Source organism: Sinohyriopsis cumingii, chromosome 10, assembly GCF_028554795.1.
Source record: "Sinohyriopsis cumingii isolate HCF-2022 chromosome 10, ASM2855479v2, whole genome shotgun sequence".
NCBI lineage: Eukaryota > Metazoa > Mollusca > Bivalvia > Unionida > Unionidae > Sinohyriopsis > Sinohyriopsis cumingii.
Window position 1 is genome coordinate 110115501 of NC_142970.1, and position 18470 is coordinate 110133970.

Below are 18470 nucleotides of genomic sequence, written 5' to 3' on the forward strand. Positions count from 1 at the left end.
CTCAAGGTTGTGACTCATTCAAACGTGCTTTTTTAAGAACCTAAATAGTTTAAAGCAATTCATAATTTAATTTAAAACTAAGTTTTCAATCAATGAATATATCGAAACGCTGTGGCTGAGTGGCTAGCATGTCGTGCGTGACCATCCTGGTCAACTCCTATGGCGTGTAAGTCACTTCACTCCAATTGCCTTGGCACTGAATAACCTACTTGTGTTGCTGTACCGGAAAACACCAAACCAAAATCAGTTTCATCTGGTATATAAAGCAAAAATATTTTAAAGCGGCCTTAGTGATCGGAGTAATTATCGACTACCTGTGACTATCATTTATCTCAAGGTTGTGTCTAATTCAATCAAGTTTTATTACGGACCGAATTAGTTTTGTAGCCATGCATGATGAATTTAAAACTAAGTATTTAATCAATAGATGTCTTGCAATTATAAATTTAGAATCTAATGGCACGATCGATGAGAGAGGAGAGATTTATGTGAGTAAAGGTGACTTACTTCTACAAATTTCCTTTTCTTGATATTACTTTTAATTTGTTTAATTGGCGAGATCTGACAGTGGTTTGAAGATTCGCCCTTTCTAATTTTATATTGTTGTATCTATTTCTTTTTAAAGATTATCTAACTGTATTTTGTTGTAGGCTTTTTTAAAAAGAATATCAAGCTATACATTTTGTTGTTTGCATTGTTTACAGATTCACTTGCGTTATATTTTGTTGCATGTCTTTTTTAAGATTGTAGCTATTTCATTATCTTTAAAATTTCACGATTTATGAATGCATGCTCAGTTTAGTTGGCGTGCATGTCTTTCAAAAGGCTAGGACTGTATTACACCCTTATCGTTGTTACAACCTAACCTTTAGTCATCAGTACATAGCAGTGGTTGTGTTGATGTGCCGGTAAATCCTGCACATACATGCGTGTAGGCAAGATTAATGTGTGATATTTCCTGTCAAGACTCATAGACTGGTTAACACTCAAGATTAATGTGTGATATTTCCTGTCAAGACTCATAGACTGGTTAACACTCAAGATTAATGTTTGATATTTCCTGTCAAGACTCACAGACTGGTTAACACTCAAGATTAATGTGTGATATTTCCTGTCAAGACTCATAGACTGGTTAACACTCAAGATTAATGTGTGATATTTCCTGTCAAGACTCACAGACTGGTTAACACTCAAGATTAATGTGTAATATTTCCTGTCGAGACTCACAGACTGGTTAACACTCAAGCATAGCAAGTTTGCACAGTGTAGTGTGTGTGTGAGTGTATATGCATGTATGTATTTATGTATATATATATATCTATATATATATATATATATATATATATATATATATATATATATATATATATATATATATATATATATATGCGCGTGTGTGTGTGTGTGTGTGTGTTTCAAACCATTTTGCGCCTGAAGAAGCTTACAGTAAACAAGATGCCCAGATTTATCGGCCTTTGTGCTGTATTGTAAAAATTTTATATATATATATATATATATATATATATATATATATATATATATATATATATATATATATATATATATATATATATAGTACCAGGAATAGCAGTTTTGACAAAGAAAAAGATCTCATCGAATGTATTCAGGTATAAATGATATTACTTAAGCATTGCCTAATGATGATATGCATGCTTTTGTTTATCTTCCTAAGCTAACACCAAATGAAAATCAGAATACAAATCAAATACGTTACTATGTGTGATCTAAAAGCAATTCGAAGGTTTCTTTCTGTGAGAGAGACAGAGACAGAGAGATCAATCTTTAAAAGTCTAACTGTAAGTCTCTAATCCAGTTCTTGTTTACGAATAATCAAGTGATGTAAATATACATGTCACGTGACTAGTTGTTCACAACACTCGGGGTTGTCATACAGGTAAATCACACATGCCGCAATCGTACCTCAGACGCCGATTAACAAGAACAAGTGGTATAATGAGTCTCAATGTACCTTAGAAAACCAACTCCCAGTATGAGGTGAGTATTTGTATGCATTGTGGAAGGTTGGGTGGTATGTGTATGTATCTCTGCTAGTCAGGAGAGAGACTAGTTCATCAATAGTTACCAACACTAATCATTTGTGACACACGTCCATTATAAACTGTCAAACGACGTTGTACAACAAACTACCTTTCAAGAGATGAAAGAGTTTTAGATCTTTGTCGCTGTATCAATAGTGAATTAACGAATACCCTCTAACTCTCGATGTATGATCGACCAATTTGTTTTGCACCTCCTTTACTTGCCTGACAAATGTGGGTATATTCTCACATCGTTCAAACCGTGTCATGGATCTTTACGTGTGTTGGAGGAAACCGTCTAGTCATCGACTGTCCCACATTTAGGTGACATAAATATTTTACCTGTGACTAACACACAGGGAAACTGCAAACCCCTTACGTAGCGCATCAAACTATCACCCGTTCCTTATAGGTATTTATTAATAGGGCACTGTAAGATCACGAGGTGAAAGAAGCTGAAAGGTCTAGAGAAGCCCATTGAGACAACGACATATTTTGCAAACCAGATTGTTTTAACACAGGAAACAAAAATATATCGTTTCATTGGCAGAGGATGTAAGCGTTCATTGGTGTAATTTATTTGAACATTAAGAACACTTTTCTGAAAAATTACAGGTAAACGTTGACGTTTTAGTTTTGCATAGATTTGCACCTGGAATTTGTTTTTTGTTTAACGCTTTAAGGACACACTGTACCAATTGTATGGAAAAATGGGAACCAGTCTGGAAAAAGGTGAACATAAAATAGAACATATATGGGTTTGGCTGGCTACGATTGGTTAATAATGTAAGTTATCTTTTAGGAAAAAGAATCCTTTGAGAGCTTATCCAAATTGGAAGTGAAAAAAAAATAGAGACATTGTTTTATTGATGGAATTTCCGTCTTCATTTTTGAACACCCATTACTGAAATTAGCACCGACTCTTTGGTGCGGAATTAAAAGCACATGTTTCCAGGTTTTATCTATACTGATAAATATAGGTTTGATCATGAGGACTCAGAAATTTAAAGTTACAGAATTTTTAATATCATGTTGTTTCCATATGTTTACTATGGGAACTGAATTAGTACCGTGATTCTTATAATGCAGCTGGCATTGCAACAACCAGTCTTGAACCGATTATCAGATACGACCTCCATCTTTACTGCAGAGATTATAGCAACACTAATGTCTGAGAACTTGCAAACATTTGAGATTTTACAATCTTTTAATATCCGAAACAAAAATCTCAGATTTGATAATCTTTTGATATCCATAATCCAACCTGAGTTTTGAAAATCATTTAATATCGAACATCTAACCTCAAAATTGGGGTCCCGGGTGGTCGAGTGGTATAAAGTGCTAGCCTGGACTGATCCCATCCATTTCACCCTTGTTCGCATGGGTTTGAGTCTCGGGCTCGGGCAATATGGGTATGTGAGAAAGCTTGCTGGTTGCTTCTCTTGGGTCGGAGGATCTTAGCGGGCTTTTCTTGTTTGTTGTTGTTTTTTTCTTCACCAGTTATATTGGCCACCATATATTACCTATCGTGTGCTGAAAACTAGCGTTAAACCCACAAGAACAACAACATTGAACTTCCGATTTGACAGACCTTTAACGTCCAAAACAAAAGTCTCAGATTTTTCAATCCTTAAACATATAAAACAAAAACCTCAGACTTGACAATCATTTAATATTCAAAATCTAAACTCAGATTTGACAATCATTTAATATCCCCCCCCCCCCATCAGATTTGACAATCCTTTAATATCCCCCTCAGATATGTCATTAATTTAATATCCATCATCTAACCACAGAGTTGGGTCCCGGGTGGCCGAGTGGTCCCCAAATGTAACCTCTGATTTCACAACCCTTTAAGATCCAAAACAAATGTTCTGGTTTTCCAATCATTTAATATCTAGCATCTAGCCTCATATTTGACCATCCTTTAATATTCAAAATCTAACCTCAGACTTGACGGTCATTCAATATGCAAAGCAAAAGCCTCAGATTTGATAATCGTTTTATATCCAAAATCACTGAGTGTATCGACCTCCACCCTGTGGCAAATAAGTATTTTGATATGAACTCAGAAGCGTATTAATGATGTACCACCAGATAAAAGCGAGAACTTGATTAAGAAACGTTGTTTCTATAAGAACTTTATATATAGTAGGCAAAGTTCGTGAAACAAAAATTCAACAAGAAGACCTCGGAGTCAGTTCCATCATTTGAGAAGAGAAAGGCATCCTTTATACAGAAGTAGTCGCAGAAATGACGTGACTCGCTTGTAAGACACAAATCAGACAAATGGGGGTGGTTGTGGGGAGCAAAACGCACCATTTAACAGCTTTTGTAATTTATGGCACGAGTTACATGATTGTGTTCGCAATTGTACAATTTATTTAAGGTATGCGTCACGTCTAACATAATGGAATGATGCTTGGTAACAAAGAAAAAACTATTTACGAGAAAAATGATAAAACTGTAAAAACGGGCATTTTGCCCCTATGGTGGAGCAACACGCCCTCGCCGGGGCATTTTGCCCCACAATGCATTCGACATCTGTAAAAATCTGTAAAACTACAGGGATACTATTGAACTGTAAAATCAAGTATTATTCCTATATGGACATGTAACATTTAGCAAAGATGCTAAAACTACATACTGTTGCATCATTCAAATCAGCACAACACTGTGAATAAGCAGGCAGCTACAACAATGCTCAAATCTAAATAGTCCCTAATTTCCACCGTTAATGAAGAAAAAGACAAAGCCCCAAAGTCGTGAATGTTCCTGGTAAATTCTTTATTACTCACACTTAGCACAGCAAAATTGCATATTGATGGTGGTGCCACAGGATTCATGGCACCAACTGGAACATTCCTTGGACTGCGACCAGGAATCTTCTATTAAGGGATCATCACTTCCTCCATATTCAAATTCGCAGTTTACGGGGCCCCGAGTGGCCGAGTGGTCTAAAGCGCTGTCCGTCACGGATCACTGCCATCTCACCTCTGTCTGCGTGGGTTCGAGTCTCGGGCTCGGCCAATGTGGATATGTGAGAAAGCTTGCCGGTAGCTTCTCGTGGGTCGGTGGTCCTTTCTGGGGTTTTCCCGGGTTCTTCCTCCACCATTAATACTGGCCGCCATGTATAGCCTATCTTGTGCTGAAAAATGGCGTTAGACCCCATAACAGCAACATCAACATCAAATTCTCAGTTTCCACAAATGTTGTCTTTATTATGTGTTGTGTCTGCTGACAAGGCAAGATCATGTATAGCACCTGACTTTGGACCCAAAGCCTATTTTCCCTTTTCATGGTTCTCTATACAAGTTGTCTTATAATCTTAGATGGTTTTCTTTTTGTCCTCTCTACATGTCTACTTCCTTTTCTTCTGTATTTCTTTCAGTTTTGAAACTTTGGTTTCATTCCGTTTGCTCCCACTTGCCTGTACAGTACTATAACATTTGCCTTTTGTATTTGTTATCTCGTCTTTCTTTGCTTTTCAGTAAGCATCTTTTTATACGGTGATGATGTCAAGTTCATTGTTGATTCTGCCTTTCGCTTTCTTGTGCGCTGACTGGATATTCTAGGCTTTGGCGAAAGTTAAAGCAATATGTTCATAAATGCTGAATCGTCTGCATTTTTGAATTCGTTATGAGATACCCCCAAGGTAGCACTTTCCGTTCTTTTAGCAAGAATAGCTTCGTACAGCATTTACCGATTGCCTGTCTCCTCGACGGTGATGGCAGAGTGATGTGTTGTTTGCTGATTATCAGGTGACTGAGTATAAATAGTTTTGTCTGTCTCTGATTATCCGACCCATCCACAGTGGCTGTAGAACTACCGGTTAGCAGAAATTCAACCGTTTTGCTTGGTTCAGTCAATGTTTCTGCATAGTCAGAAGTAATCATAACGTTACTAAGCAACTAATCATCAAGTGACCTATTTCGCTCATTCGATGTTTCTGTATCGCCTGCCCCATTTGCAATAACTATAGGAATACCAACTGATTGCTTGTCATCTGTCTTGTCCTCTTGAACAAATGTTTCTGCATCACCCGACCCTTCCAACATGTCTATGCAGCCAGTAACCGACAGGTGATCAGCTGTCTTATTTGATTCAATCAGTTCTGATGACATAGGTAGTGCTTGTTGACACGCATTAGGCCTATCTGATACTGGCTGAGGTTCATCAGTTTCCATAGAAGGAGCGAAATCGTCATCTGTGAACTTATTTGGATTAAAAGGCCAAAGTCAGCTTTCTGTAAACTGGCAGTTTGGTTATATGCTGTAGATTTTTTTAGCAACTTTAAACGCACTTTATCGTCATCTTAAATTGCTTGTCATCAAGTTTCCAGAGTCCAAATTGAAAGCACTTTTTAGTACCATGAAAACTGAGACATCAGGAGGCTGAAGCTGATGTGTGCAATGGGGAGGAAAGGTTATCAACACAATCCTTTTATCGCATGCACAGAGAACAGCTTCCAACGTTTTATGGCTATGGTGCCCATCAAGAAAAGGAATGTATGGAGAGTCCTTCATACTTTTCACAAAACAAGTGAAATGTTCCAGCCATTGCAAGAAAATATTACTGTCTGTTCACCCACTTAGGCTACACAAGCCCAGTGCACCGGCTGGTGCGCTATTCATCAGTGATGGATTCCATTCGTTTACGTGGGTTGATAAATGCTGGCGGTGCAAAGGTACCGGCCGCATTCATGGCACATATTACAGTAATAGTTTGCCCACGTTCACCGCTTGTAACTTTACCAACTGATCTAACACCGTTTGATGCAACGAGTTTACTGGCTTGTGGACAGTACTAATGCCTGTTTCATCCATGTTCCATATTCTGAGATCATCAGCAAGTGTTGCATCAAGAGATTTCTTATATACTTGGTAAAATGTGACAGCCTGTGGCTGGTTAAAGCCGACGACTCTGCTGACACTGGTTGCCTCTGGAGCTCTAATGGCTAGATTTGGATGCCTTTTCATAAAGCCTTTCAGCCAATCAATACCTGCTGCATTGCCTTGAAATTGATGGTTTTTAATATTCAGATGAACTGCTAAATCGTATGCCAAACGCCGTACGTCAATAGTGGTCAGGCCAAATAATGCCTTTTCCATGGACTGGATGTGCTAAACTAGAAGTAACTCATAATCAGGCTTGAAAACAGCAGTCTTACTTCCCAGTTTTAACACTCCAGGTTGTGAAACCTTTATATCTTTATGTCTGCGCAAAGTTTTAGCTTGAGTTCCATACTTCCTGGCAGCAGCTTTCAGTGAAGTTCCAGAATGAAATGTTTCAAGAGCCGCTTTTAGAGCTGGTGTCCCATAATTTCCTCTATCAGTTTTCCTTCTGTAAGTGTTCGCACCATCTGCAAAAAAGTATGAAATAATTTTAGGCATATAAACGGTTAGTTAAAAAGTGTACAACATTTAAAAAAAATATGGACCAACACGCCCCCTGTAGGGGGCCTTTTTGCCCCTGTCGTACAGCATTGACAATTTAACAATAGGCGGAATTAACAACTGCTGAGAATCATTAAATATTATACATAATGCATCTCTATACTATATTGTTTCAAAACATACGTACCCTGTTTTCATTAGGTAGTTCTAGTAAAAAATACTGGAAACAAATGGAGTTAACATTTTTACAGGAAGATGCCCAAAAAGTAATATTCTTGCGTAAAAATCATTCATGCAGCTGCGTGCAACAATGGCCGCCATTCACAAGGCCTGGGTAACCTGGGCATGCTTGCTGTATAAAGACCAGTCCATTTTCTAGCGCAGGTGCGTCAGGATGGCTTGGGTGCGTTTTGCCCCCACCCCCCCCCCCACCCCATCACTTGTAGGGTGAACTTTGACCCGAGTGTATACTTTGCCATTGTCCACTGACAGTTGTACACGTTCCTGACATTCGTCGTGTGAGACAGATGCTTTTTGATATCAACTCCATTACTAAGCTTATTGGTGATCCACCATTTTACCACCAGATAAATTATTGGACATTCCAAAATGTCACAGTCTAAATTAGAAACATTGATCTTATACTATAAGGCTAATTTATTTATTTTGTTATCTTTATCCTTTATTTTATACCATTATAGAATTTGAACATGTATACCTTTTGTATCTTCTGTCTTGCAAGACTACATGTATACCTTTTGTATCTTCTATCTTGCAAGACTACATGTATACCATGTTTCGATCGTGCAAGACTACGTCTATGCATATATTATTTTCGAAGTCCGTATCTGGCTAATTTTTTGGTGTTTGATAGTTTCTTTTCTTAATATATTTCGAGCTAATCGGCAATATATAGTTATGATTGTGCTGACATGTCGTTACGCCCCATTCATCAATACATTGATACGTTAGCTTTTTTTTGGGTGGGGGGGGGGGGATTTGCAAGTGTCGTTAGTTCATAAAGAATTTTGCCGTTTCGTATTTAGATGTTAATTTGTATTGGCACTAGGTGGCCAGGATTTTGCTAGTCCCAGTCCATGCATGCATGCATGTACACACACACACACACACATCTAAAGCAGGAAACGAAGAAAAAAAATTGATCTCGGACATAGTTGTAATTAACTTGAATCTGATTTATATGTAAGGAGAACTAGGTTTTTAGCCTAAAAACAACAAATTAACCTTTGGTGTTCTAGTGATAATTCGGTTCCTCATATGCACCTGAAAAAAGGAAACGGGTAATATCTGGCACCAATTTCTATGTTGCTGTTCCTTATGCTATACTTAAATGGTCTTAAAGTCACCAAAACAGGAATTGTACCCCACACTCCCAACCCAACCCAACCCCCAATCCCCAGCAGCGACTTGGCACGGACTTGGAGTTTTCATTGATATTCATGCATGAGGTGTGAGCTATGTTGGTGTCATAAACGGTCTTCACGTCTGCGATATCTGCGTGGGGGAGGGGACAGGACATGTTTTATTAGTTTAGCAAGACAACATTTTTATTTACTGTTGAGACTTCATTACGACAGCAGATTTAAATAATTTACAACTTTAAATAACAAAAATATTTCGTGTTCTCAAAATTAAGTGAAATTAACTGACAACTGTATGCGATCTTTACAATTATCATATTAACTGGACACAACTAATAGATAAATATATATGCTAGCACGTGCATAAGGGTTAAATGTGTACCTAATTATGTATTATTATGATATTTACATATACATCTTTTAATAGCTCATAGGTTTGCCTACTTTGATTCAAGAGTAAAGCCATTAGAAATAACAACAAATGGGTTGGTCGTGTTTGTTTATGTTATAGGTTTAACGACATTTTCAGCACATAATATGCGGTATATTTGGTGGAACAACAACACGGGGTAAACTCCGAATGAACCACCGCCGCACGGGAAGCTTCTGGCTGGCTTACTCTCATGTCCAAGTTAACCAATTCGGACAGAGGTGAGATGACAGTTGTCTACTGAAGGTGAGCGCCTCGGACCACTCTTTCACCTGGGAACCCTTGATATTGGGCTAACCATGGCTAAAACTAGACAATTTATCGACGAATATTACGTCCGTTCTTTATATGTCATACTTTTTCAGTTGTCACTTGCCAAGTTTGGAATATACCGTCTGTACTCGCTTATATAACGAGTCCATTTGCAAAGTGCACAGACCCCGGTCCGCCGTCGCCTGTTCCCCTGTCAGATCTGGGACTGTGCCTTTTGCTACGAGTAATCAATAGAACAGACAGCATATACCCTGGTCTGCAGGCGCATTATACTACGGCAGGACAGCACCTTTGTTGTTTGCAGTTTGACTAGTCTTAGGAGCGAATATAAGCGGTATTATGAGTTCTAAATATTATTCATTGCTTCACGTTGAATTATAGTAATGTCTGCTTTCTCTGTAAAGTGATGTTCGTGAGTTTAGCAACATACGTTTTATTTGCAACTGCATAGTTATTTTTTTTTTACAATCGTTGAACTGAACATTATTACCTTTTCCTGGTCTGATCATATGAATAATAAGGTTAACGTTGCTTATGTTTTAATAAAACTGACATCAGAGACTTATCATATTCTTATATTATAGTTGGATCTTGAAACTACCTTAGTGCGCATGTGTATGGTGGTCATACATTCGCTGGAAATCTTTTGACATTTTAGTTTTTATTTGACGTTGAATTATGGGTCTTTTCGTTCCCTGTCTTGTCGCCGCTAATACTGGAATTACCTCCACCCACTTTAAAGTGTTTGGTGACGGCACGCAGCCAGCCAGCACTGACGGAAGCTTAGAAAAATAGGAAGCTGTGAGTTTTCAGTTCAGTTTGTGTACGTGTGCTGTCGTGATAACATTAGTCACCCTTCGAACTATGCATGGAGTTGTACAGGTAATATTATACATGTATTGACCTTCTTAGGAGACGATATGAAGATTTGTTCACCAATTTCAAGTCACGTTCCATGACGGTGAAATCCTCGTGGAACTCGACTTGTCGCGGATCAACATATCTTTACAGATTCCCGCAAACAATCGCGCGCGCGTGTGCGTGTGTGTGATTTTGGATTTTTAACATAGCTTTAAAAAAATTCAGTCATATCGCTACGATAGCTGCAGTGTGACAATTTATAGTTATGCCTTGCACTGGGACATCATGACGCAGACATGTAGTATTATGTCCCACCCAGGCACATTATCCTGGCACCAATCCGAAAACTAACCTCTTAATGCTGAGCGCCAAGCGAGGTAGCTGATTGTACATTGTTTAATAAGTCTTTGATATGAATCGGCTGGAGTTCGAACCCGTGAGTTGCGAGGCAGCTGTAAAGGCAAATTTTATTGTATCAAATGAAACAAGATAGTGAAACACAATTGCTTGAGGGATGCACTGTGTTTTGTCCCCTGTCACATGACATTCGGTGAGCTTATCCCTGACACTGTTACCTTGATGAGGTGAAGTAATATCCATGTTTTGCCCTTTTTGGAGGGGGTGGGGTGAGAGAGATACGCACGCTGGGTCATCTGCGACAAGTTCTACTCCACTAAGAAGCATTAGGTGAATACATCTTCATATCTTCCCGTAAGAAGCACAGTAATTTATTATACTGAATTAAGCAAGACTTGGGGACAAAATCGCGAGAGGGAGACTCAATCGCGTGAGACACTTGCGTGAGAGAGGGACAAGGTTTTGTTCCTCTTACGAGTGACATTTTAAAATGGCGACTTTTATGTTAAAGTTAATGGGATGAAAAAACGAATTGGATACGGCGTAGGAATTTATCTAGGCCTTCGAGACATGTTTTTACGCCTTTTAAACCAAACTCTTTGCCCCGACTCGGAAAAACGCACATATTGTTGTTTTGTATTTATTATATTTCACCTACACTTCCACTAATTTGTTAAAATTTTTGTTGAATATGTACTTTAAAAATGAATTAGGTATTTGGCTATTCGTGAAATATATTGCAAAACACTCTCAAACAAATCCCCATGTGACATACGCAACCGGGACTTGTCATGTATGTATACTGTGCCGTTGCGTCATCTGTCGGACCGTATTTCTGATTTTTGATTTACTCATTACCTTTAAGTGTGTGTGTGTGTGTGTGTGTGATTTTGGATTTTTAACATAGGTTTAAAAAAATTCATATCGCTACGATGTCTGCAGTGTGGCGTATTATTGTGATGTCTAGCCACTGGGGCATCATGCCACAGACGTGTAGCACGATGTGCCACCCAGTCACATTATCTTGACACCAGGCTGACCAGTCTTAACACTGTTCTCTTAGTGCTGAGCGCCTAGCGAGGCAGCTGTTATTACCATTTTTATAAGTTTTTGATATGATTCTGCCTGTGTTCGAACCTGCGACCTCCGGTATCCGAGGTGGACGCTGTAACCACTAAGGTTGTTGTTGTTGTTGTTGTTGTAGGGTTCCATTTTTCAGCACACGATAGGCTATACATGGCGTCCACTATTAATGGTGGAGGAAGAATCCGGGAAAACCCCGGAAAGAACCACCGACCCACGAGAAGCTACTGGCAAGCTTTCTCACATACCACACATTGGGTGAATCCGAGATTCTAACCCAAGCAGACAGAGGTGAGATGGCAGTGATCCGTAACGGAGAGCGCTTTAGACCACTCGGCCACTCGGGACCCCCCTAACCGCTAAGGTACCGGAGCGATTCTTTGAATTCGTAAAAAAAAGGAAAAAGAATTCTGTCCAATCTGTTGTTGTCAACTTAGCAAGCTCTAATTTCTTGTCTGTATGTTCCTTGAAATGCCCATAAACTGCTCGTCGCTACTTATTGTACTCCCCCATTATCCCCCAAGTGTGGCCTCTCGTTGTCTGTATGTTCCTTGAAATGCCCATAAACTGCTTGTCGCTACTTATTGTACTCCCCCGTTATCCCCCAAGTGTGGCCTCTCGTTGTCTGTATGTTCCTTGAAATGCCCATAAACTGCTCGTCGCTACTTATTGTACTCCCCCATTATCCCCCAAGTGTGGCCTCTCGTTGTCTGTATGTTCCTTGAAATGCCCATAAACTGCTCGTCGCTACTTATTGTACTCCCCCATTATCCCCCAAGTGTGGCCTCTCGTTGTTTGCTGCCGTGAAATATACCATACTTCTCACAATATCTCATTTTATAGATCTGCTTACATCACCTACATGGAAAAGGTAGATTCGCAAAATTACACATACTCTGACTTTTTTTTGGTTGTCAGTCTGGTTATGTGTCTTACCACGATAGTGTTATAATTGCCGCTATAGAGGAAGAACTGTGGATCAGATGCGGTATGCTAGTTCAAAGGTTTTGACGTAACGTCAAGGAAGATTCTTTGCCTGAGGACGAAGTCCTAATATATGCTTCTTATTCTAACATAATTTATAAAATCGACGAAACTGTATACTAAGAACGTGCTGCATAAATTGGTACATTGTCGTTAAGTTTTTGAAGCAGGCGTGCCTGTCAAATACTTTTCAATAAGCCATGTTGCATGTAAAAGGATTTGCAAATTTATGTAAAATTTGGTTATAGTCAGAGGTATGAAGAGGGATTACCTCTTTGTTACTGTTATATCCGGTGTGTTTTCATTCTACCAATTCTGTCCACAGTATAATTGTATTTCCATAAAAATAACAAAAATATTTGACGAAATTTAAGTATTTTCACCGTCTTTAAGTTTATTGGACTTTTTAAATTTTCGTCGTTAGATTTACCTTGAACATTTAATTATGTACTCATCTGTTTTCACCAGCTTGCTTCCAGTACTGTAACATATTCAACATATATTTATTTTATTTATTCATATGTTCTATTTTACAGCCTAACTTTACGCCTATATTGAGTAGAATTCCAGAGTACACATGTGATGTCGCCAGCAGATGAATTGGTTCCGGCATGGATTAACATTGTGATACCTGTCCTTATGGTGGCGGTATTTGTGGCGGCCATTGTCACAACCTATTTCTGCAAATATGAAGTGCCCGTTGAGAAGCTACCCAAGATAGATCGCTGGGTAGGTTGAAGGTGATAGTTGCCCTGCTTGCATTAAGAGATCGTCTTAAAGTTTTCCCATTTATCATTCGGTTAAATATTTGGGGTCCCTGGGACTGAGTGGTCGAAGGCGCTTGCCTTTACATATCGATACCATGTTGCACCTATGTCTGCATGAGGTCGAGCCGTGGATCGACCAACGTGGGTATGTGAGTGGTACGAAACCATATGTGTTATTAACGAGATTTAACATGTCTTTAGATAATTCGAAGACAACTTGGGTTATTAAAGGGGGGGGGGGGGCATACTTATTTCCCGGTGGTGGAGGGGAGACAAACGTGTAGTGGCCGGCTAAACATGTTTAGTGGTGAATTCCGCCAAAAGAAAAAAGAAAGGGGGTGGGGGGCATGCCCTTTTCGCTGGCAACCATTGGTTACGGAGTAAGAAATGTCAACTTATAGATACGTATATCAACAATGGATTATAACAATAGCTATCTGCAACTCCAAACGAATGTACATGCTAACAACGTGTGTAATATTTTGCTTCCCAAACGGACATTAGCTCATGAAAACTCGTGTCATCAAAGATCGTGCAAAAATTCTTACTTCTCTGTACATTACTTATATGCAATACACTATGTCTTGAAAATGGAGAGTAAACAGTCGAAGGTCTTAACTGATTATTTTGTAGTTATCATAATTAGGCGTAAAATGTTACCTCCCTTACCTTGAATACTAAGTGACACGCACTCGCTCTAGGACCAGTATTTTTTTGATTTTTTTAACAAGACCTGCATATATTGGTCATTTTCATGTCTGTTGTGATTCATATTCACGGAAGATTTGTAATTAGGGGATTTATTAATGGATGAAGCTTACGTCTTGAACCATTACTGTCCTTAATCATACTACTAATACTACTATTACTACTACTACTACTAGTAATAATAATAATAATTATAAAATCAGAACCTCGTGAAAGTTACACAAAAGTCAACAGTTACCTGGTGATTCATATACTTTGCTTCAAGATAATAAAAAATCAAAGAGTAAAGTGGGGGTCAGTTCATAAATACTTAACATGACGTGATATACATGTGTGTAATTATCACAATCTACATGTGTATTCATGTCAAACCATAAAGAGCTTACATGTTTGTATTTAATTAAAGACTGTTGATAAAGTCGTCCAAAAATATTCTCCAAACTACAGAATGAAGATATACGCCAGTGTGATCATTCTTTAATAATGTCTTCATTTCATCAAAATCAATCTTCCTTACTGTCGAAACATTAAAATGCATCAATTAAAACGCGTAATCCGTTTTTCTTATTCTTCTCCTTTATATCCTCCTCCTCCTCCTCCTCCTCATCATCATCATCATCACTATCGGGTTGGTAATTTTACGTAGAACGGTATACATTTCAAATGTTACAGACCTTCTCGCTGTCATTGTTGGTAATATAATGAGACAAACTAGTTCATTGTCATTTACTTTGATTATATTTTATACCCGAGATCTTGCTTACAAGAAAGTGTCTTTTTATTTTCAGTTTCGTTGAGTTAACGACAGGAAAGTTATTGATTCTCATTAAAACTGTGTGCTAACCGTACAATGCATTTCTACGTCACAATTATAGAATAACTTCGGTAATATCTTACGGTAGATTTACTTGTTTTCGAAAACTGACCATTTACTATCTGCAAATATACGTTCTGAATTTCTTTTCGTCGAGGATGATAGGTATGTCATGGTATAGGAAAACATATGTCTCGTCAGAGACATTAAAGTGGCCGTAAAAATGTGTGTGTGTGTGTGTGTGTGTGTGAGAGAGAGAGAGAGAGAGATGTCGGCAAAAACCACACAGGCGTCATAACTAATGAACGTAATCAATCTATATGGTTTTGCAGTGCAAACAAGTTGAATGTATTATCATATTTTATAACTTTTTAAATGACATTAGCTTGAGAACTTAATATGGCATGCATATAAAAATGAGGTCTTAATATGGAATGCATATAAAAATGAGGTCTTAATATTGAATGCATATAAAAATGAGGTCTTAATATGGAATGCATATAAAAATGAGGTCTTAATATGGAATGCATATAAAAATGAGCTCTTAATATGGAATGGATATAAAAATGAGGTCTTAATATGGAATGCATATAGAAATGAGGTCAATATGGAATGTATATAAAAATGAGGTCTTGATATGGAATGTATATAAAGTATGTTTAGTTACTTAGAAATACAGTTTCGTAAAATATATAATGTTTGAATGATGGTGATAATATATATTGAAATCTATATAACTGACTAGTATCAAATGAAATCATTACATATGCGTCAAAAGAACTAGTTATACTTTTCAGATGCCTTGTTTGAAAACAGTGATAATCTCTAAAAAAGAGGCAAACGAGGGAAAATTCAAACCAAAACGAAATGAGCAGGCGTCTTCGGAATCTTCATTTTCAACACGGTCTGGAACTACACGGCAGACTGTCTTCAGTTTACTGGAAAGCAGGAGACCTATGGGACAACCGAATACCGATAACCAGGATGCAAACTCGATGCATAATTCTCGCAGCGTCAGCTCTTTGAACAGTAGCTGTACCAATAAAGATTATTTGAGAATTCTACACATGCAAGCTTACGAAAATCTTCGTTTTGACAGTTCAGTTTGATTAAAATTTAATGTAATGATCAAGCAAATCCGTTGCTTTTGATGGAAAATCTGTCGGTTAGTATAGCATATGCTCAATGCAGTATTTAAACCATGATGGATGATTTTTTTATACTTTTTATAACACTCACCCTGGGCCTTATTACCTCACCCCCTTTATGACAGACCTATGTCAGTTAGAACATATTCTGCGTTTTCCATCGTGTCGAAAAGTAATTTCACGACCTGACAGAAATGTCCGAGCGATGTTCTGATCGGACACTGTGTATGTATATATGCCTCTAATGTATGTTGCTGTAGTAATATGCAGAAAAAGTATACATTTTGTTTACCGTAAATATCTCCGTAAAAAGGAACTGCAGTCTATTTCGACCATCTCCTCTATTTCTACGACTGAATTAACCATCGGATTAACTGGAAATTCGAGAAGTGGATGAATTCGCAATTTCTCGGTCAAGTTTGTATCGTAAATACCTTAAGTTATCCGAATAGCGGCTGTCTGCATACAGTCGAGGTATGCTCCATAGGATTGTGCTCGAAGCTTCCCCCACCCACCCACCAACTCATAACAAAACACGAATCTTGTATTGTATTGACTACATACGCAGTTGTTTTTCCCTTTCCATTTCATTTGCAAATATAATTGGATTTCAAAATAAACTTCTCGAGTTCACCTCACTGCATCCGAGAATATCGACGTGCAGACGTAGCTGAAAACACTTAAATGGAGCAGTTTTTGATGGAAAATATTATAATTCGGATAGGTGAGAAAGCTTGCCAGTAGCTTCTCGTGGGTCGGTGGTTCTTTCCGGGGTTTTCCTGGGTTCTTCCTCCACCATTATTACTGGCCGCCATGTATAGCGTATCGTGTGCAGAAAAATGGCGTTAAACCCTACAACAACAACAACAACAACAATAATTCGGATAGAACATCCGCATCAAGTGCCATATCAATAATGTATAAATGTTTTTTGTTTATTTGTTAGTTGAAAGTTCGTATTTTATTATGTATTCACTTGAATGATAAGTAGCAATTGCTTTGAATACTTTTTTATTTTTATTTTATATACACTCATTGTTGACTTTATGCACAAAGACAATTGCGTGTTGTATTAATGAATTGATCCATGTTGTACGTTTGTTAAGGTAAGGAATAATTGCATTAATTAGACTGTCATTAATCGACAATGATATTTTTACATCCCTTTTTGTAATAACGATATTTTTTGTATCTGAAGTTACAATAATGTATTATGAATTAACTAAAAGGAGATATAACATGTTATGCCATACTATTTTATTCGTCAATTTTACGAATACATACATACATACATACATACATACACACACACACACCCACACCCACACCCACACCCATACATGCATACATACATACACGCACTTACATACATACATATATACATACGTACGTACATACATACATACATACATACATACATACATACATACATACATACACACACACACACACACACCCATACATGCATACATACATACACACACATACATACATATATACATACGTACGTACGTACATACATACAGACATACATACACACACGTACGTACGTACATACATACATACACACACACGTACGTACGTACGTACATACCTACCTACCTACCTACCTACCTACCTACATGCATGCATGCATGCATGCATACATACATACGTACAGACAGAGAAACGTAGATTCGTACGGACGTACACAGGCAGGGAGGCAGGCATACAGAAGACAATGTTACAAAGTGCAGTTTGATGTAGCAGAGTAGGCTTATAAGATATTTCCAATAAGGAAGATGGCATTACTTTAGAGGAGACATTATGCGCATTTATTATTATTATTATCATTATTATTATTATTATTATTGGTAGTAGTAGTAGTAGTTGTTGTTGTTATTGTTGTTGTTGTTGTTGTATTATGAATACAATTCGTTTATTCAAATGGATGAATTATGTTGACGTATTTTTATAACTAGGTTTACCGAAGTCTACATATATTGTATCTGATACGATCATGTCCTGCCCACGTCTTCCGAACTCTGAGAGAGAGAGGGAGAGGGAGAGCAAATACCAGAATTTTTGTATTATTGGCATTTATTCCAAATGTGTCGAAAATCAGTACATACAGTATCCCGTACTCCTAATGTTTTATAACCTCATTTGTTTCATGAAAATGCAAAAAAATAAAAATAAAAACAAACCTAAAGTTTTGAAATGTATTA

The 18470-nt window shown here is 37.8% G+C and overlaps 1 protein-coding gene across 2 annotated transcripts; it reads left to right on the forward strand.

Annotated features, from left to right (window-relative positions):
* The first annotated feature begins 1897 nt into the window (after positions 1–1897).
* Positions 1898–18470, forward strand: LOC149791013 (uncharacterized). Of its 2 annotated transcripts, none has more exons than XM_089972884.1 (3): positions 1898–2016; positions 13363–13555; positions 15913–18470. In XM_089972884.1, exons 2-3 carry the CDS (start codon positions 13409–13411, stop codon positions 16222–16224), a joined length of 459 nt encoding a protein of 152 aa, XP_089829010.1. In that variant the 5' UTR covers positions 1898–2016; positions 13363–13408; the 3' UTR covers positions 16225–18470. The 2 variants fall into 2 exon arrangements, with proteins under 2 accessions (XP_089829010.1, XP_089829011.1); XM_089972885.1 differs by lacking the exon at positions 1898–2016 and adding an exon at positions 10087–10423.

Bases quoted from the DNA above. Each gene is read 5' to 3' on its own strand.
- LOC149791013 (XM_089972884.1), top strand. From the start codon at position 13,409: ATGTCGCCAGCAGATGAATTGGTTCCGGCATGGATTAACATTGTGATA. The intron at 13,556-15,912 runs GTAGGTTGAAGG...TATACTTTTCAG, and splicing joins TACCCAAGATAGATCGCTGG to ATGCCTTGTTTGAAAACAGT.